At 42.5% G+C, this 21,992-nt stretch overlaps 1 protein-coding gene across 6 annotated transcripts in view; it reads right to left on the reverse strand.

The window, feature by feature from the left end:
• Nr3c2 (nuclear receptor subfamily 3 group C member 2) overlaps positions 1-21,992 on the reverse strand; it is a 328,469-nt gene that overhangs the window by 147,912 nt on the left and 158,565 nt on the right. For all 6 annotated transcript variants that reach the window (XM_057753604.1, XM_057753599.1, XM_057753601.1 and 3 more), the window contains one exon: positions 18,794-18,933. In XM_057753604.1, coding sequence (XP_057609587.1) covers positions 18,794-18,933 — 140 coding nt within the window. The remainder of the gene's footprint in view (positions 1-18,793; positions 18,934-21,992) is intronic.

Raw genomic sequence — 21,992 nt, forward strand, 5'->3', positions numbered from 1 at the left:
CAAACAGGGTAGGGATTGAATATTTAACCAAACATCTCTTCTACCTTACACCCTAAAGCAACCAGAACACAAAGATTTCTTAGGAAGAAACAGCTATCCCAGATTAGGGGTGGCTCCCACTGCTGGGAGATGTGGAAATTCTCACTTGCTACAGAAATCTTAGTATGAAAACCCGTAAAATGAACTAAATATAAAAAACAGTATTTGTTTTCACACAAGCACACATATGCACACACATGCATGCATGCACACACACACGCACACACACATGTACATGTACACACACGCACACACATATGTACATGCACACACACATGTACATGCACACACACGCACACACACAGTGGTTCTGTGACTCTCTCTCTGTCTATTAGGCTGTCAGCTCTCTGTGGGAAAGGTTCACTGTGTATGGCATATGTGATTTTTGTTCCCATGGGCCTTAAAGTTCACCAAGTAAAACAAACAGTATTGCAGAATCGAGATCTCACGAAGTCTGTGTTATATCTAAAAGATAGTTACTTCTCTGTCTTCTTGCCCAGTCTTGGCTTTGTTTTATCAAAAACATTTTCTCGTATGAGCAGCGGGGAAGGCTTATTATATAAAGGCTGCTCAGCCAATGAAGCTTAGCACACGTGTGTAGATAGGGAACTCTGTACTTCTGTTATGAAGTAAAGTCAAGAGTCATCAGGCGGAGTCAGGGCTGAAAAGCTACAGGATGTGGGAGAGCAAGCTGTTCATCCTGAATCGTCACACAATTCCCCAAACTTCTAAAGTCATAAACTTTGTGTGTTCTCAACGAGACTAACTGGAGATGTAAAGTGACTGTGGCTAACGCGATCCCAATGAAGGCTGGTTACAAGGGCACTGGTTTGGGCGGCAGGTTTCCTACCTACTTGGATAATAAAATAGCTGTCGATGATGGTATTCATTTAAGTTTGGAGAAGATGGTTCTATGATAACAAATATTATCTCTTTGACTGTTGCTACAAAAGCAGTAAGAAGAGGTTTAAAAATTTTAACTTTGTTTACTATTGAATGTATTAGGTGTGTGTGCCATGGTGTGTGTGTTGTGTGTGTGTGTGTGTGTGTGTGTAGTCAGCCATCAGCTTGCAGGAGTTGGCTTCTCTCTTTCCACCATGTAGGTGCCAGGTTACTCTGTTTTTATGTTTCCAAACTGTACTTGACTCCTAGATGGCTATTTTTGAATGGGTTTTCAGTACCAACAGAGTTTGATTTCTGTGACCTACCTGAGATCAGGCTTTTGTGATTTCAGAGAGATCCTGGGACATGGCACGGTGACGCAAACTCTTATTTATACCAATATCATTTTGTTTAATATGGATTTTCATGGGATGGGCTTTAAGTGGGACGCACAACTTAGCTCCCTGCTAACGGCTGGAAAGAGAGCATGGAATTACACACTCACAGGTGAAAAATTTGAAGCTACCTCAGTTTCCTCTGACAGCAGAGAGTCTTTTGAACTCACAGAAAGCAACTCATCTGTTGACTCCACGCTGGGCCATGTGTGACTTCAGAAGCACTCTCCCACAAAAAAATGCTGAGGAGCTATGTCTGAGCTTCTGCCTGTCAGCTTCCCATGCTTAGACCATTCACAGGTGGCGCTGAGCACAAAGTCACCAGCAGGTTGGTCTGAGGGACCATCATGACATAAGAGAACGGGTTTACCATGGTAAATTCTGATTAACATGTACCAGTAGAGTCAGTCTCTGGGCACACCTGTTAACATGGAGTTAGCATGTTAACATGGATGTTAACTTGTGACAAGACCAGTCATACAGAAGATGGTGCCTGAGTCCTCACAGGGCTCTGACAGGCTGCATTGGGTTAAAGATCGGGCCCACAGTCATCCCCAAGGAACATTACCAGCCCATGACCATTCTTGGTCAGCAGCTGGTCTCTTTGTATTTACTTGTGTCCTGCCTCATCAGGATGAGAGGGGATGCATTATAGTTATTTTTTTTCTAAGAAAAACCACCAGGAGCTCCCCCACCCTCCTTTAAAATGTGATTGTGGCTCAGTGATTAAGAGCACATTTGTCTCTTACAGAAAAATCAAACTCAGCTTCAAGCACCTAAGCCCCACGGCTCATAACCATTGTAACTCCAGCCCCATGGGGTACAGAACCCTCTTACCTGCTTCTCCCTCCCTTCCTGGGTACCCCCATCACACACACACATACACATATTTACAAAGTAAAAATGGATCTTTCAATGCACAGTGTAGATTGACTGTAATTTGAAGTCTATGCCTCTTGCTATTGTCCTCAAACACACACAAGCTGAGCCCCTTGTTATATCAGCTTTCAGCAGTGACTTTCAAGTCAGCTCCAGGTTGAACCTCAGTTCTGTCCTTGTTAGCTGTGATGCCTCATTTGCCTGTGTGTTTTGGGTGGTACAAAGAGATGCACAGATATCTTGTGTCCTGACTGAACGTGGAGAACTGGATGTAGATTCACTACACTGTTCTTCCCAAGCATGAGCTCATGACGTCACACCTGTGCCAGACAGGCTGCAAGGGGAGTCCAGCTCCTGGAGGCAGTCCGTGAGAGCAAATGTTACTGTAACTTGTAATCAGAATATTTGAGCAACCTGAACATCTTTCAGTTTCGTTTCTGTGGCTGTGATTAAAGGGTTGATTCAGTTTACAATTCCTGGTGTTTTAGTGTTTCTATTGCTCTGATGAAACACCGTGGCCAAAAAAGTAAGTTGGGTGGGGGAAAGGGTTTATCTAGATTACACTTCCATGTCACTGTTCATCAGTGAAGGAAGTCGGGACAGGAACTCAAGGAGAGGCAGGATCCTGGAGGCAGGAGCTGATGCAGAGGCCATGGAGGGGAGCTGCTTACTGGCTTATTCTCCCTGACTTGTTCAGCCTGCTTTCTTATAGAGCCCAGGACCATCAGCCAGCAGAGGAACCACCTAGAAAGGGCTGGGCACTCTGCCACCAATCACTAAGGAAGGAAATGCCTTACAGCCAGATCGTATAGAGGCATTTCCTCAATTGAGGCTCCTTCCTTCAGATGACTCTAGGACTCTAGCTCCTGTGTTAAGGGGACATAACACCAGCCAGCTCACCAGGCTACAGTCCATCTCAGGGAAGCAAAGTAGGAACATTATCAGCTGGTCACATGCTTTCACAGTCGATGGCAAAGAGAGAATCAACACCCTGTTGCTTGCTTCTTGCTCAGCTAGCTTTCTCTATTCTTCCGTAGTCTAGGATTCGGACCATGTAATGATATTGCCCACATTGTGGGAATGTCTTCCCACATGAATTAACAATGAAGACAGTCTTTCACAGACATGACCATAAGTCAACATCATCCAGCCAATTCTTCATGATGACTCTTTTCCCAGGTGACTCTTGGTTCCATCATGTTGGCAATCAAACTAAGCAGCACTAAACATATGTGTGTATGTATGTGTGTATTTGTTTATGTATTTATTTACTTATGTATATATTTGTCCCCTCTCTGTGTATGTCTGTTAGTGTGGCAGAGGTCATTAGGTTGTGTCTTCTTCAATCTCAATCTTATTCTTTGAGTTCGGGTCACTCCCTGCACCAGGAGCTCACCGACCTGGTTAGACTGGCTGACCAGCCAAGTCCAGGGGTCCTCTTGTTCCTCCCCCACTCCCAGTACTGGAGTTACAGTTAAGTGTCACCAACCCAAACCAGTTCTTTAATGTGGGTGTTGGGGACTAACTCAAGGCCTATGCCTGAATGACAAGCCCTCTGCGACTAGCCATCTCTTTAGCCTTGCCTCATTTTTAAAACCAATGACTGCAGTACTTTCTTTCTAAAAGAAAAAAATTAAAGTTATTTCATTTTAGGCCCTCATAAGCAGAATTTTGGCAAAATTTTGTTTCAAGTTAGAATTGGAAGTACTCCTTTTAGAAAACTAACAGTTTAGGACTTCTGAACTGTGCCCACACCTAATAGCATGTGGTGAAATCTCATCTATAACTCAGGATTGCAGCTTTTAATGTCATCCATCGCTGTATTTGATGACAAAAGGGAGCTATTTGAACAATTGGAAACGCTGTTGGCTCTAGGTCTACAATTCTAGTTCATTCTTTTTCTCACCAGGCTTCAGATCTACCCTTTATTGGCTTCAAATACGCCTCTTATATTTAGTGTATGTGGGGCCGCCTGGACTTAGAATGTGACATACAAAACTATTGTTCAATTACATATTTATAGATCATCCTACACGTTTATAGGTCTTTCTACACACAGTTGTGCAGAAAGGTTTGCGTATCATGCCCTCGGTCCAGCCTGACGGGGAATCCCAGCCCTGAAGGGTGTCCTATGGGCCAGGCACTTACCATGCACCATCTCCAAAACCCAAAGCACCAATATCACCCAATCCTACTCTACAGTTAGCCGTCAGGATGCCTGGTACCGTGCCCCAGACCTGGAGTCAGTCATGTGTCATGTAGAGAAATGAGGAAGGAGTGTGTACGCAGAAAGACCTGCTCATGGTCACAGCTCTGTACTTCACCGTGTACACAGGGAGAAATGACTTTTTACTTAACTTCCTCCTTAAAAATGAAGACACTGGAGGAGAGGGGATACTAGATGCACATATGGGATTTCCAATTAATAGAACACTGGGGTACTATCTAACCCCTACCGAAATTGCACAGAGGTGGGGGTGGATCATGATGTCCACTTCAAGCTTGGCTTGTGGTTGTATTTAATAATTATTAACTATTATAAAGACTATTCAGTGATACCAGAGTTTCAACATGGCCTCTTTGGGGTTATAATTCTGATTTACAACAGGGTAAATATAAATGGAATCAGAAAAATGAGATACTATCATTAGTCTCAATTAAAATAAAGTAAAAGCAGTTGTCAAACATTCAGCTTTAACAGACTGAGTTTAGAAACAGTGTTTCAAAGGGAATTTTATAAGCGAATATCGAATTGTCTATTTTACATATGACAGGATCATTTTGTTATGTGGTCTTAAAGGAATCTTAGCATATTAGAGAGTATTCATTCTATGGTTTATCTGTGTGACACAGGACAGATTGCAGGGCTCCCTTACCCTTTGATTTCTTGTGTAGCTACTCCCTCAGTGACAAGTGGGTATGTGCAACATATTCTAGAAAGAACAGAGTTGATGTCTCCTCAGCACAGGGCATGGAAGCCTCCACTAGGTGATGTGTGCTTTAGGAGGAAGTGTGGCAGACCCTCCTCTCCAGAGCACACCTCTCTCTGCACGCCGACATTCTCACTCTTCTCAAGGCCACATACATGCACTGAGAACAACGTCCTAAACATGACTACAGATGGAAAGAATGCTCGTGACCTTACTATTACTAAAAACAATCACCAATGTTTTACTTTAAAATCCTAAATAGTTTAATAACCATAGAATTACTTAAGAGGTATTGGAGAGATGGCTCAGACAATCAAAACGCTGTAAGCCTGATGTCCTGTATCCTATGACCGCACATTAAAAGTCAGATGCTGTGTTGTACATCTATGATCCAAGCACTCCTACTATGAGATGCTAGGCAGAGGCAAGAGAATCACTCTCACAGGCCAGCTAGCCTGGCAAGAGAGGCCCTGGCCGAACGAGGTGGAAGGCAAGAACTGACTTCTACATGCATGTCACGGCATGCACATGCCAGTTCAGCTCTCTCTCTCTCTCTCTCTCTCTCTCTCTCTCTCTCTCTCTCTCTCTCTCTCACAAACACACACACACACACACACACTCACTCACTGAAATAAGTACTTTTTAAACATTATTTAAGAGTCAAGGATTAAAAGCAGATGTTTCGTGAGTATGGGTACCCAGGGTATCTGAGGTCCCATTCTCTTTATGGTTCAGTTAACAACTGAAGATATTCAAAAAAACTGTAGTCATATACGTTAAAAGTCTATTTAATTTACAGAAATTTAAAGGGGGAAAATTGTTTGGAGGATTATATAAACCCATTTTTAAATGGTGTTTCTTTATAAAACCTTTTTAAAAACAGACATTTTATTAATGTTGATTAACATGCTTTTTATTTCTTCCTCTTTGGAGTGGAACTTCAAGGCATATTAGATAATAAGAAAGACAGCTAGTCAGGGCTTAGATAATGCCTTATGGTGCAGACCAAACAGGAAGTTCACCCTGTGTTTCCACACAGAGACAGAAACATCTGTCCGTGTGCCTCTGATGTGTGCTCTTTCACCATCCACGACACAACTAACTTGCTTTTTCTGTTTTAAAACACAACGATTCTCCAATGTGCTCATAGCTCAATAAAGGTTAATGATTCCCACCAAGATAATTTTCTAAATTTGCTTTTCTTCCCTGTGGGTCACTACCATAAATTACAACTCAATCCGAGAAGGAAATAATATCAATGTCTGCTATACCAGTGTTCTAAGCCTGGTGAACTGAGTTCCGCAGTGAGAAATTTAACTGTAAAAAAAAAAAAAAAAAAAAAAAAAAAGTGAGAAATTTTATTTAAAAAACAAATAAAATCTTTCAGGATTCCATTTGATTTTTGCAGTAGTTGTACTACTTCATGAATAATTCTCAAAATATGGCTGATTATTGCTGGGTGTGTTGTGTACACTTTTCAGCCCAGCACTCGGGAGGCCTCTGAGGCACACAGACTTCTATGAGTTCGAGACCAACCTGGTCTTTAGAGCAAGGTCCAGGACAGTCAGAGCTGTTACACAGAGAAACCTGTCTCAAAAAGCAATACACACACACATACACACACACACACACGTACACATACGCACATGCAGACACACATATACATACTAGCACACACATCTGTGTGTGTGGGGGTGGTGTGTGTGCATGTGTAGTATGTGTGTGTGGGTGGTGTGTGTGCATGCACAGTGTGTGCACGTGTGGTGTGTGTGCATGCATGTGTGAGTGTGTGTGTGTGTATGATTAAAAGCATGTGGACTGCTGAAAAGGGAGCCAAGCTCTGTACAGGAGGTCTTTATGCCTTTTAATCAGTGGAAATAGACTACAGAGCCCTTGTGGCTCCACGTTGGAGAGGCTGAAGGACTACGCCAGAGTCTGTACTGTGCACAGGATGGTGCACATCTCTCATCTCCAGGAGCTGCTATAGCTCATGGGTCCCAGCTTATGGATCCTCTGCCCTTCTGTCTTCTCGTCACCCACACACGCACACACTGCCTTAATTCCCAGCATCCTGAGCCTTTCTTTCTGTGTCTGCGTGAACTTCATTTCGCTTAACTTTGACTACAGCTCAGTTCTCAGAGATGATGGCAAAATTAGACAAAGGTCAGTTATTTTGATATTTCCAAGGTGCATCATAAATATATCCAATTTTAAGTATCATTAATTGTTAATTACAGTAACTGAAACTCTCTAAATAAATCCTAATCAGATGTGTCACGGGCACATTTAATTTTAAAAAAACAGAAAGGGAAGGTTGTTAGAAGGATTTTAATTCAGTAGTGGCATTTCTATAAATATTTCATGTTTTCTCCCTTAAAATTATTTCTATAGAAATTTTTAGTTAAACTTTCCATTAAAAGGCTGTTAATACCTTACATTACTACTCATTTCCCGTTCATATTGCACAGTTATGGCAATATCCATTTGTGTAGTCTGTTTACTGGAGAAATGCCATGTTATGGCCACATTAAAAAAAAAAGCATACTGTGGGCTTGGGGTACGGTGCAGTAGGCAAAATTCGTACTGTCTGTATGTGAGATCTTAGTTCAAATCCCTAGAGCGCATGTAAGAGCCATGTGCAGTAAACACAGGTCAACCATCTCAGTGCTCATCTGTGTGAGAGGAGGTGAGACATGAGGTGAGGTGGAAGACTAAGGTCACAAGGTCAGCTAGCCTGTGTCAAAGAACTTAAAAGATACAACCTACATACACACAAAGAAACACAGGACCCATCACACACACACACATACACACACATCATATCCTACATACACACATACATATTAACACAGAAAATACCACACACACACACATACATCCTACATATACACAATGAAGCATACATACACCATACATACACAGAGAAACACAGGAAACACCATACGCACTTCCTACATACCCAGAAAGAAACACACATACATCCTACATACACACAGAGAAACACAGGAAACAACGCAGTCAACCTAGGCTGCTTCTGTGCTGATTCCACAACTAAGTCGTCCAATGAGAGTGGAAAGGTAGATCTCAGTGTATTTTATAAATCTTTATACAGTTAAAAACAATAAAGAGAAAATCAGAAATATGATCTAGAAAGAACAGGAAGTTGTCTTTGCTTTTCTATATTTTTTTATTCTTTCATGACAAGTATTTAACATGTCCAAAAATAAACTGTTGCATAAATAGTTCCTATTTTATTGATAACCAGTGTATACTGGTTGAGCTCTAAATAGTGGGAAGGCATTTTTAATAGCAAGGTTTATGAAGCAATCTTTTATTGTTTCTCAAGTCACTTAAACATATGTGTACTCATTTTTATTTTCTTCTGTCTAAGACGGGCAAGGCAGATGCTTTAAGATTTATTTTCCTTTGTTTATAGAAGAGGAAGCAGACGGTCAATTATTTGCTCGGTCTCAGAGTGGGAAGCAGCGTTCCATAAAACCGACACTGGGATCTATGCTGGTGACGTCTTTATCATACAGCTGCTTAGTGGGGAGTTCACGCTAAGGACTCAAGCGACTGAGTAAAACCCAAATACCGTGTACTACATACACATAATAGACTTTTGAACTCTCCATGTAACTTCCTATGCTTCTTCAAGCAGCCATGGTGGCTGCTGATTTTCTGTTATTCAAGCTCATTGGCCGTGAACTACCTAGTGGCTAACTGTTGTTTATTTTTAAACTCTCAAAAATTAGTAGGAAAAGAATTTATTTATTTATTTATTTATTTATATGGCTTTGCCCCTTTGCCTTTTTTTTTTTTTTTCTTTTTCTGGACAACTTCATCCCTTTTGGAGAATGAATCCCTATAACCTCAGTAGTTCTAAACTCCACTCTTGTAACTACTGCTTAACCTCAAGTCTCTGTCAAAAATGGCCATCGTTCTTCAGAACTACCCACCTGTAAGTCCTACCAGTTTTCCCTTCTCACTTCCGAGTCAGACCTCCCTCTCACTCTTCTGGGCCAAGTCCACACGTAGGAAGGGCCATACTTCACACTGTACACAGTCCCTTCCCACTTGTCCCCTCCTCTTCAAGGCAGTGCCCTCCACTAGACCTCACTTCATAACATCAAGGGACAACAGACAAACAAACAATAAAACCACTATGCTGCCTCCAGTACAGACACTCTAAGGAACACCATACAAAGTTGCTGTGGTCAGGAAAAAGGTTGAGATTTCTCATTCCATTATTCATGCTTGGATCCCAGGGTCTTTGTTTAAGCTGCTCTTCTACCTCTTGGGCATGGGCCTACCTTAGTCAAGTAGGCTTTTATGAGACTGCAGGAAATCTAGAGGGTGTCCTCAGGGTCAAGTTCCCAGGTTCTTGCTTTCCTCCAAGTTCACTCATTCAACGAACTCCTCTTCCTATCCTCCCAAGCTTCTGTCTGGGCACTGGTTCTCAAAAATTCAGTAATTCTCATTTTTAGGACTTAATCATTTTCAAGATTATTAAATCATGCAAATTGCATGATGCTAAGTGCACCAGGAGTGTATGTGGAGAGGAGACCAGGCTCTTGATTCGGGTGTGGGTGTGTGTAGACAGCTAACAGCTAAAGAGTGAGTTTCATTGGAGGAAGACCTCCTCCCAATGTTTCCTCCTGCCTTCTCAGAGACCACATATAATTTTTTTATCATACATAGGAAATGAAATATAGAAACATAAAGTTCTCAGATTAATATCAAGATGTCACAGAGTTACTTCAAGATGGTAATGGTGACTATTTAAAAATATGAGGTTCATTCCTTAAGAAAGAGTAGAAACTGCCCAATTTCTTTTACCATTAAGGCAACAGTATTTCAAATTAGAATCTCAACTTGGAATGGGTAGGAGTTAATTATTTAGAATATAGCAGGATAACTATTAAATTATACTGTGCCCATACTCGGGCCTGAGCTATTGCTCTACTTTTTTAAAAAGTAAAAATAGTTAAGATCCAAAAATCTTAATAAGAGAAAGATAGCTTATGTGCTCAGTGTAGGGTACCAGGCTACCTGGGCTGTCTGAGGTTCAAATCTCAGCCCCGGCCTCTTCCTTTTGGGCAACCTTTGACAAGTTATATATGCCTCCCTGGATAGATTTTGAACACAGGGATCGCCTCACTGCAAGAGATTATCCGAGGGATTAAGATGATAAAATAGAATATTCTTGTCATAATGAGCACGAAGTAATTGCTCAGTAAATATTTAGTATTTGCAAGATTGAAGAACAAGACCATTAGGCCTTATTCAGAACTAGTTGATATCTTCCCTGTCATGACAATTGCTTAGAAAGTTCAGATCTAAAACCATTTCCTTTTCAAGCTCAAGAAATCTTGATTCAAGAAGGCTGGGAGCTGAGGGTGTAGCTAAGTGATTGGGTTGCTCCCTTGTGTGAGGACCTGGATTTGATCCCTAGTAGTGCACCCCTCTTAAAAAACAACCAAACAAGAACAACAATGAAACCCCTTATTATAACAAACATTTTATCAGTGGCAATGGAAATGTTAGTTTTATAATTCCAGGTTACCATTAAGATGGAAAAGGTAGGCAATATGCCAAAGCTGCTCATGAAAATATCCTCAATTCCTTCGGCTAGGTTTATTTACAGCATGGCCGGTGAGATGATACTGTCTCTCCATTGGTCACATGAACATCAGGGCAGGCAGGTGACATTGTGTCTGCACTGGTCATGAGAAAGCCATAAGCGAGCTTTGAGGGCAGCTTCTGCAAAGGGATTGGGGCAAACCTCTGCAACACATACACACCCAGCTTCATCTTCTCTTTCTTGCTCCTTTTTCTCCTTTTCCCTGTCTTCTGCTTCACTTGTTCTAAATCTTATTTAACTCATGGAAATCTGAGAGCTACTTACATGTTTTAAGGGACAAGATGTATTATAGGCAAACACATTAACATGAACAATTACTGTGAAAAATACTTTCTTTTCTCTTGATCAATATTTCTCAGATTTACCACAATAAGTGAACTTTTATTCAGAATTTTAAGATACAAGGAGTTTTCTTCAGATAATACTAATTTTTTTGGTTCCCACATCCAATGTCACATCATTTTCTAATAAATTGCTGCAAAGTATTTTCCACTCTAGAGAATCGGATACATGGCACAGACCTACACGAAGATGAGTCCTACAGACATACTAGTTATCAAATAATCAATACGCCAGCATGTGTGGGGCGCTGCTTATGCAGTGGTTAGCAAATCGAATCCCTCTCAAGTTATGTTTGTCGGGGATCCTGGGGCGACTAAAGGTCAGCAGGAATAAGAGCACATGGATGAATAAAAAAAAAAAAAATCAAGACTGGGATTGAAAACGTTCAGACTCAATGCCTGAAGCTGAGGAAGGCCACGTGTAGCCAGACACCCAGCAACTACACTTTTACTGCAAACAACAGGAAGGGAGGTGCGACAAATCATTTACACGTGCATATGCCTCTAATATCTGCCTCTCTAAGTGCCCCTGTCTCGGCCACTGTATCTACACTCATGGATGGCAATTATAACCCTCCGTTCTCAGGCTTGCTTTGTTTCCAAGCTTCAAAACCATGCACCCATCTTCCTGCTAGACACCCCCGAGTGTTCCACGGACATCGCAAACTCATCCTAAACCAAGGCTCACTCTTATTCCCTCTGTGCTAGAAATTCTCTCTGGTTACACAGCATCTGCCAGTCTTTCCAGACAGCGTATAACTATGTTCATCCCTTACCTGCCCCTCACAATACTGCAAGTTCCCTCAAGGCAGGGCCCATTAGCCATTTCCTTATAGTTTCTTGATCCTTGCCCAGTGTGTCCTAGGAATATAGGACAAACGTCCCTTTCCTCTCACATCCCCAAGACACGCCCACTCAGTATTCTGGCTCAGAAAATACCACCAGGAATGGAGCCTGGAAAAATTATCATTTGCCTTCTTTGCCCTCCAGTCAGAGCTAATGATATTCTAAGATACCTTTGCTCTCTGTGCCTCCTGTCATCTCTAACCCTCATGGCTTTGATCTATTCTAGGTGGTCTCTTGCCTAAACGATGAGAATAGCCACCAGATATGTCACCATGCTGGTAAGTGTAGCTCATTACAGCCAGATCTTAAATGAGACACTGGGCTTAGCACTCAGCTAGGAAAATGTTCAGGGCTTCAGTTTTCTGAAGGATGAATTCAGGCTCCTTCTTGTAGTCCAGGACTGGTGTGGAAAGTCCTTCTATATATGTGCTGCTTTTATTGGTTAATGAATAAAGAAACTTCCTTGGCCTGTTATAGCGCAGAGTAGAGCTAGGCAGGGAAAACTAAACTGAATGCTGGGAGAAAGAAAGCGGAGTCATGAGATACCATGGAGCTTCAGAGGAGAAAAACACCAACTGTGAGTTGGAACCTTGCCGGTAGGCCATGAACATCATGGTAAAATATGAAATAATACAAATGAGTTAACCAAAGATATAAGAGTTAGCTAGCAATACACTTAAGTGATTGGCAATGAAGTAATTTAAATAATATAGTTTCTGAGTGGTTATTTCAAGTCTGGGCAACCAGGAACAAACAAGCAGCTTCCTACAATATAGGACGGGGACCCAATATGTGTTTTTAGCCTCATTTTCATAACCTCACACCTTGAACTTTGTACAGTGGCACCACAAAATTGTTTCTGGTGACCTTTGCACTCTGCCCTTATCTCTGCTCATCACTGCCCAGTCTAATCTTTCTAAATTCACATTGGGGTCAATTCTTAGGTAAGCCTTCTCTCACCTTCCAGGGTAGTCTAAATATTATGTCCATAGTGTGTTTGAATAGCAACCAACATTTTCTACTAATACTGTGGTTAGAATGTGAAATGTCCCCATAGTTCCCCGTATGAATGCTGGTTCCCCAGCAGGGATGGCCTTGAGGTGGGGCTGAATTGATGTGTGTGGGTCACTTGGGAGTGTGCTCTGAAGTTTCTTAGCCAACCCCATTTCCTGCCCCTCTCTGCTTACTTGAATGCTATATAATCAGCAACCTCAGCTTTCTGGCTACATCTTCTAGATATCATGTGCTATATCCCTTCAAAGGGTGAGCCAAAAGTGTCCCACCCCCATAAGCTCCTTCTTGTCAGGTATTTGATCATAGCAAAAAAGAAAAAAAAACTAGTATATTAATGTTTGTGAAGAAACTGCAGTAAATGGAATCAGCTCCCATGGTTTCTGATTTCAGGTAAAATAAAGACTATAGTCAATTCAGTCTTTAAACTATTTGATGGGAAAGCTTAAGCAAGTCTTCGACTTTCCTGCCTGAGGGGGCAGTGACAATGGATGTGGATACCAATTAACCTTATACAATTCTGGGAACACCGAAGCTGATCTTAAATTACTAAATGCAGACATCTGATGGACATTAAATTATTTCTTTGCTTTATCATTGCCTTAATTTTATATTGCCAGCAGCCAGGGGCTGTATATGAATTACTCAATACTTCCCAGACTGGCTTGCATCTCCCCCACTGGAGGTCTCTACTTTGTGACACAGTGGTCAGTTTTAGCCCTCAGCAGAACACACACTTGCTCACTTACACTCTGACTTGCAAGTGCACACAAAGCACACAGAGATAACTTGAGCATATTGCATGAGACACTCTTCCCTCTAGACCTACTCAGTTCCCTCATTAATCTTAAAGGAGCTAAGAAAATTCTTCATTTGTCATCTGTATCATTTCCTTTTGAACACTTCTCTATATGGAATCATGAACCAATAAGTCTAAAGAAGCATAGTGAAGCAAATGTGAAAGGAATGGGGTACTGTTTCATAGGTTTGGGTCTATTAGTATTGGAAAAAATAAACATTAACCTGAAATGAAACCTTTAAGGCATTTAATTTCACTTTAAGATATAGACTTATAAGTCTCCTTCTTTAAGAGAAACAAAGGTTGACCCCCGACTTAGTTGATCTAAGTTGGTGATCTTTCAGCTAGCAGGCTTGCTTTCAAAAACATGAATCCAGTTGACCTTATTAGTAATGAACTCTCCCCCCTTTTATAGCCTAGGAATGATTTGATGATTTGTGGGAGCTGTACCTCCTACACACTGCTCATCTACTGGGTATCTGTGGAGGAAGTTAGGCTATAAAATAGAGCATGGAACCTACTCTGCTCTGATCACTGGGGGGTCACCACGTAGAACACAGTCAAGAGGAAGTTACAGTATTTCACTACTGGAAGAGGACTGAGGAACTGAAAGCACAAAGGAGAGTTAGAAGTCCCACATCAGCAGTTAAAATGCCAACATGAATTCGGGGACTAGTTCTGGCTGGTATTTACTGCTCTGAGCTAGCCATTTTCCCTCGACTCTTCTATGCTACACAGGGCATTGCTGTGCTTATCCAAACATCCATTTGGAGTTTCTTTGTAATTGAAGCCTTGGTGGGCTCTCTAGGAAGACTATCTTGTCCCAAAGAATTCTCACAGACGAACTGAAAGACTTGTGACTATCAGTTCTGTCTCAACTGTGTAACACCCAAAGGTGCCACCCAACCAGCATTGCCACAGAGGCTTCATGGCACGAACCCTTCACAGTCCAGTTGACAACACAGAAGTCCATGCAAGCAATTCCCACAGAACTCTCCCATATGCCCTTAGGGAACTGTGGAGTCTAGGACACAACCTGCCAAACACTCCAGCCCTTGAATACAGTCCCACAACCATAGACTTACTTCGCTGCTAATTTGTAAGTATAATTTTGCTACTGTTATGAATTATATGCAGGATATCTGGTTTGCCACCCCCAAAGAGATCGTGACCAACAGGTGGAGAGAACCTCTGCCCTAGGAGGAGCATCCCTGAGCTGGGATGGAGCTCAGAATGTGGTTGGACATCTTGTCTACTCTAGCATAGTGTCCCCTCATCGTTCTTTGGTACTGTGCTCACTTTTAGCTTAAATTGGCCCTCCTTTCCTCGGCTTCCTCTACATACTGCTGCCTTGAATTCTCTGTTGTAGCCTAAGAGGAGCTTAGGATAACAAAGAATAAGAAGAGAACAAACATGTAAGAAAGGAAGTATATGTATACACACATGTGGTATTACACATAGTCACATACACATACTACCTAAGATGTTCTTGATGTTTTGATCGTCCCTTTACTAACCCAGCTGGCATGGATAGGCGACAAGAGAGGCTAGAGTTTTCAGGGAAAGTTAAAGAACTAATGACAAGAGTTGGGTAAGGTCTGGGTTTGTGGGAGATGGGGGTAGTGGCAAAACAATAAACAAATACAAAATTCACAAATATAAAACCCACACTTGCTTCACATAGCTGAATGTGAAAAGTCAAATTCCCAGTTTAGAATGGAATAAACTCTACTAATGGGAGTCTTAGGGTGGGGGTGTGATTCAGTGGCACATTTACCCAGCAGTGCATGGGCACCCTCACATTTTAGCATGGGCACACACACACACACACACACACACACACACCCCAAAGCTCCCCATATCAATAGTCTAAAAAGGCACTTAACAAACCTTATCATCTCTCCAATTGATCTACTTTCTAATAAACAAAAATGAAGTACCAATATTTGGGTTTTTCCCATTTATTTTTATCCACGTTACAAAAATAATTCTTGGTGGATTTTCACAAAGACTATTTAATAGAAACTAAGCCAGAATCCCTAAAACACTTTCTTTTTCCACAGAAAAATAGGCAAATTCTGGAAAGAAATAGGTCCATGTTCTGACATCATGATGACCCAGGCATGGACGATGGCAGCTTGGAGCACAGAGGCTTCTGCTGCCACTGCACCCTGCTCTCCTCCACTCTGTTCTCCTGCTTTCCTCCACCCTCTCTCCTCCACCCTCTCTCCTCCACCCTGCTCTCTTCCACCCTGCTCTCCTCCACCCCTTTCTCCTCCACCCTGCTCTCCTCCACCCTCTCTCCTCCACCCTGCTCTCCTCCACCCTCTCTCCTCCACCCTGCTCTCCTCCACCCTCTCTCCTCCACCCTGCTCTCCTCCACCCCTTTCTCCTCCACCCTGCTCTCCTCCACCCTCTCTCCTCCACCCTGCTCTCCTCCACCCTCTCTCTTCCACCCTGCTCTCCTCCACCCTCTCTCCTCCACCCTGCTCTCCTCCACCCTCTCTCCTCCACCCTCTCTCCTCCACCCCTTTCTCCTCCACCCTCTCTCCTCCACCCTCTCCTCCACCCTCTCTCCTCCACCCTGCTCTCCTCCACCCTCTCTCCTCCATCCTCTCTCCTCCACCCTCTCTCCTCCACCCTCTCTCCTCCACCCCTTTCTCCTCCACCCTGCTCTCATCCACCCTGTTCTCCTGCTCTCCTCCACCCTCTCTCCTCCACCCTCTCTCCTCCACCCTCTCTCCTCCACCCTCTCTCCTCCACCCTGCTCTCCTCCACCCCTTTCTCCTCCACCCTGCTCTCCTCCACCCTCTCTCCTCCACCCTGCTCTCCTCCACCCTCTCTCTTCCACCCTGCTCTCCTCCACCCTCTCTCCTCCACCCTGCTCTCCTCCACCCTCTCTCCTCCACCCTGCTCTCCTCCACCCCTTTCTCCTCCACCCTGCTCTCATCCACCCTGTTCTCCTGCTCTCCTCCACCCTCTCTCCTCCACCCTCTCTCCTCCACCCTGCTCTCCTCCACCCTCTCTCCTCCACCCTCTCTCCTCCACCCTCTCTCCTCCACCCTCTCTCCTCCACCCTGCTCTCCTCCACCCCTTTCTCCTCCACCCTGCTCTCATCCACCCTGTTCTCCTGCTCTCCTCCACCCTCTCTCCTCCACCCTCTCTCCTCCACCCTCTCTCCTCCACCCTCTCTCCTCCACCCTCTCTCCTCCATCCTCTCTTCTCCACCCTCTCTCCTCCACCCTGATCTCCTCTACCCTCTCTCCTCTACCCTGCTCTCCTCCACCCTCTCTCCTCCACCCTGATCTCCTCCACCCTCTCTCCTCTACCCTGCTCCTCTCCACAAAGTTCTTTTTTGTCATTTACTTAGTTTACTGGCTAAGAAGAGGAAGGAGAGATCTTAGGACAAAAGGTGCCAAGAGTAATGATAACGATTTCAGAAGTCATTAACCTATTCATCTTATACTGAGCCAATCGTGTGACTAGGGAAAGAAAACCAGATTGATATCTTTAGGATTGTGAAAAATCTATTTTTTCTATTTTCTGAAAATTAACTTCCTTCTGGTAATAGACTCTGTCTTTCCTCAGGTCAATGCCCTTGTCAAACTCTGTGTCTTGGAGCTCAGTTGTCTGGCTCTGCATCTCTCATGGTGACGAGAGCGGCAAGTTGAGCCATGTTTGATCTGAGGCAGCTTCATGGCAACCTTGATAGGAACCACCAGGAACAACCCACTCACTTTAAATGGAGGCCTGGACCCCTCTCTCTAGACTAAGAGAAAATGGGCAGGCTAGAGCCAGAACAAAACCAACGGACCAAGAAGTTCTGACAGTCTGGCTTAAGACTGTGGCATACACAAAACGAAGTATGTGCTATGACTTTTCCAGCTTGGGGGCCAACAAATTTCCTCTAGGCTCCATCCAGCTTGAGATGAATTGCCTGTCATTTGTAGCAAGAATCTATCCACCGAGAAAGAACAACTCAACTCCCATGACTAACTCTACACTGCACTCTGGGACTCTAAGATAGTTAAGACTGTAAACTGGGCTGGGTGTGGCTCAGTGTAGAACACATGGCTACATGTATGAGGCTGTGGGTTCAATCCCAGAACTGTGTAAAAAAGAGTATCAATCAAATAACATCAAACCGACCTAGGAGTGAAGGAACTTCACACTGCAGAACTAGGAATAGGAATGTGGCCTCTGGCAGAAGAAAGGTGAGCTATGGATGCTGCTTCTTCAAGTTCCAGGGCACGGGCTCAGCTCGCCACAAAGGTCCCTAGAATTTAACCTCACAGAATCTTCCTGTGGAGCTTCTTAGAGACATAAATGTCAATGACAAAATAATTCTTCCAATAAGAGTGAGAACTCTCTCCACTCAGTTTTCAACATGAATAAAACCATCTGGCCTAAGTCAGATGTTAATTAACTGCGTGCCAGTGAGGGTAAAGGGAAGCAGAAGCAACCATTTCGACTTAAGAAGTACTTGTTTATCTGGAGAGAAGCCAAAGCTAGCCTACACATACATGTCCAACTCCAGCCAAACTTTTAATTTATAGTATTTGCACGGAAACCTGCCACAAGAATAAAGGAGGGACTTGGAAGAGGGCACCTGGAGTTTGAACAGTTGCTGAGGAAATATTCTGAGCCACACATAATTTAAATCTGCATCCCTATATTAAAGTTTTAATTTGCACAGATCCATATATTTGTAGAGAAATATCAAGAAAAGGGAGAAGACAAATTCTGCAGGACTTCTGAAAAATGCTATTCTAGAACATGCAGATTGAATGTCCACTGACACAGAATTCTCATTTCAGAATGACTGGCTCTGCTGGTGACTTCAAGGGCTCCCAGTAAACGCTGCTCGGTGGGAAAAAAATTTCTGGTAGTTTTTAAGATAAGGTATCATTACTATTCATTACTGACAGATTACATCAAAAACATTTTGCAGTAATTTCCCAGTCCGCCTGCAAAGTGCAAGCAAGGGACACTCAGAGAGGACGCAGAGGGGACACATGAACTTTTACCTTCCACGGCTCTTTTGAAGAAGACTTTGCAGCTGCCACAGGTCACCACCCCATAGTGACATCCAGAGGCCTCATCTCCACACACCAGGCAAATTTTGGAAGGTCTTGAGGATCCGGTGGAAACACTTCGTAAAGTAGAGCTAGGGAAAGAAATCAAGATTTAAATAACTTCACCTCAATGGCACATCTCCTGTTCTGTTCAGTTGCATTCCAAATTTTCAACAGTCTTGGCCCCTTGAGAGAATTCAGTTTTTTTGGTCATATGGTGAATGACTCAGAAAAATGAAGGTAAAGCATTTAAATCAGGGGGCGATGCCATCAAAAATGGCAGGCACATAGGCTGGGGAGACAATTCAGTGGATAAAGTACTTGCTGAACACTGATGAGGCTTGGAGTTCAGATCCTCAGAACTCACATAAATACAGGGCCCTGTAATCCCAGGACTCAACGGCAGAGAAATGGGATTCTCAGAGCAAGCTGACTAGTCAAAGTAGAAAACTTTGGGTTTAGTGAGAGACCCTGTAAACGTATAGAAGTACATATATATCATGTTCAGTGAGAGACCCTGTAAAGGTATAGAAGTACACACATACACACATACACACACACACATACATATGTATAATATTCAGTGAGAGATCCTGTCAAGGTATAGAAGAATATACATTAAGATATATAAGATGGAGAATGATGGAGGAAGAAATTTGATATTGACCTGTGACCTCCACATGCATGCATGCACACGTACACACACACTCACCTAATACATACATAAGCATGCCTACACATATGTACACCTAAGAAAAGAACAATGTACAGCCAAGTCTCTCAATACTGAGAGATGAGGCAAGAAAAATCACATATGAACACATTCCCTTCTTTTCCTGTTCTTGAGAATATTTCAGAAGCTATGCCCATAAAGTCTCACCAACATGACTGTACAAGCATGAGCTGAACGAGGAAGACACCAGTAGACATGCCAAAGTGGATAAACCACCAGATAGATCTCAAAGCAACTCAAAGAACTACAGGTACCTAAGGAAGACCGAGAGCAGAAAAAATACTTTTTTCATGGGAAGAACACACCAATTGTTATTCAATATCAAGTCTTCCCTGAATACATACATAATACAAGTAACATTATTCAGACAGAATATGATATTGAAATATATCTATATATGTGTGTATGGTATGTGCATTTAACAACAATTAATGAAGAAAGGTAATGAATTTGAGCAAGAAGAGGGATATAAAAAGATTTGGAGGGAGGAAAGGGAAGGGGAAATGATATAATTATAATCTTAAAACTGAAAGAAAAATTATTTAATAAATTTGCAAAACCAAAACCAAACTTTAGCCTTTTTATTTTTTATATTGATAGATAACTGAAATATATACTATATTTAACTATATTTAAATATATATTTAAATACTATATTTAAGTTAAATATAGCATTGCTAGTATTCTTTCAAATTAGAAAGAAAAATGAATTATGTTGAATATATATGTACTAGCAGGGTTTGGGGGAGTTCACAAAGGTAGTTCTTTAAGCAACCATCTGTGTGGAAGCTGTTTAGGAGGAAGTGTCTCTAGACATTTTTATACATTACTGGGTTAGTTAGTGGCATGCTCCAGACAGAATGGCTTCCATTCTGATGAGAAACAACAGCTGAGTGACAGCTTAGGTGGGTGTGTCTTGAGCAGGTAGAGAATTGCACTTTTTCCTTCATGGACCATAAGCATTTACTGAAGATTTAACAATAAGTCTTGTAGAGGTATTGAGGAAATAAATATAAAAACCTTGGTTTCTTCCCCAAAGCTAGTGGCGGCACACATTGTCAGTGTCTGTCTTGCTGCAGGATAAGATGGTGCTATGTTGTGGGTTCAACCCTCCAGTCTGGGGAGGGCAGTGCAGTGGAGTCAGGAAAATGTCTACTCAAGTATGGCAGTTGAGTTGAATTGTGAAGCATGAGAATGAAGGGGAAATGGAAGCAGACTGTCAGGTAGATAAGAAGGCTGCACTGGACCTGTGCAGGGGACTTGGGGTGCTATGTAACTCATCTGTCCCCCTACTCTACAACTTCTGACTGAGTGTGAACGGTAGATGCAAAATAAAAAAAATACTCAAAGTAAACACACTAAGTGCCCACAAAGTTCATGTCGTCATCATGGTTGGTCCTCTGCTTTGCAAGTTTGCCAAAACCTGGTCAAATCATGTAAATACACATTTGTCTAAGAATACTTTTCAATGGATAGTAATCCTCTTGCCAAAAACAGGCGAAAGAACAAACATTCAGCTGCTCAACCCACCATAGCATAACTGCCTTCCTAGAAAATGCCTTCTTAAATCAACGATTGAAACAGCGTTCTCCAGAGCGATTTCTCCTCCTGAGAAAAGTCTTCTTTATTACTTTTATTAGTGCCCTCTGACTCCTTTATGACATTCAAAACATTCCATTTCAGCACCAGCAACTCTGCAACATACTGCCTGGGAAAACTCGGTCCATGCTCAGGCTGACTCACAGCACACTTCAGAGAAAAGCCGTAACTGTAAATATTTAGAATATCATGTAAAATCATCATTAAAAATGTAATTGCCTTCTCACAATGACAAGCACATGTGGGTTTTGTCTGGTTTGGTTTTTGTGGTGCTGCAATTGAATTTGGCTTTGCACATCCAAGGCGAGGCCTGGACCACTGAGGCCATATGTGAGATTTTACTCATTATGTTTTGTGGGTCTTGATCTTTTACTGGTCTCTTAGCTTTAATCTTCTTGGAACTCTTGTTTGTTCGGGCCAGACTTCCTTTGCTGTGATCTCATCTAGGTTCTTGGCTTGAAATATTCCCAGTATCTTTGGATTTCCAATGTCCATCTTCAGAACTTCGGAACGTTTGTCTGGCTTTCTACCTGGCCTCTCTACCTGGGTATCTAAACTATACCTCAGACTCAACGTGCCCCCAAATCTGCAGGTTCTTCTCTGCTTCTTAGTTTGCTCATCTCCACACTTTTACATCTATTAATGCAAACATCTATGAGTTCAATTGTTTAACCGCTCCATAAACTTACAGGCTGAAATCCTGATCCCCCAACTCCTCAGAATGTGACTTTCATGGAGAAGAGGGATGCCGGTGTGCTTTTTATTTTTGATGAAGGCATACTGGAGTTAGATGAGCCCTTAATTCAGCAACTGGCATCT

The sequence above is a fragment of the Chionomys nivalis genome, chromosome 21, assembly GCF_950005125.1.
Source record: "Chionomys nivalis chromosome 21, mChiNiv1.1, whole genome shotgun sequence".
Taxonomy (NCBI): Eukaryota; Metazoa; Chordata; class Mammalia; order Rodentia; family Cricetidae; genus Chionomys; species Chionomys nivalis.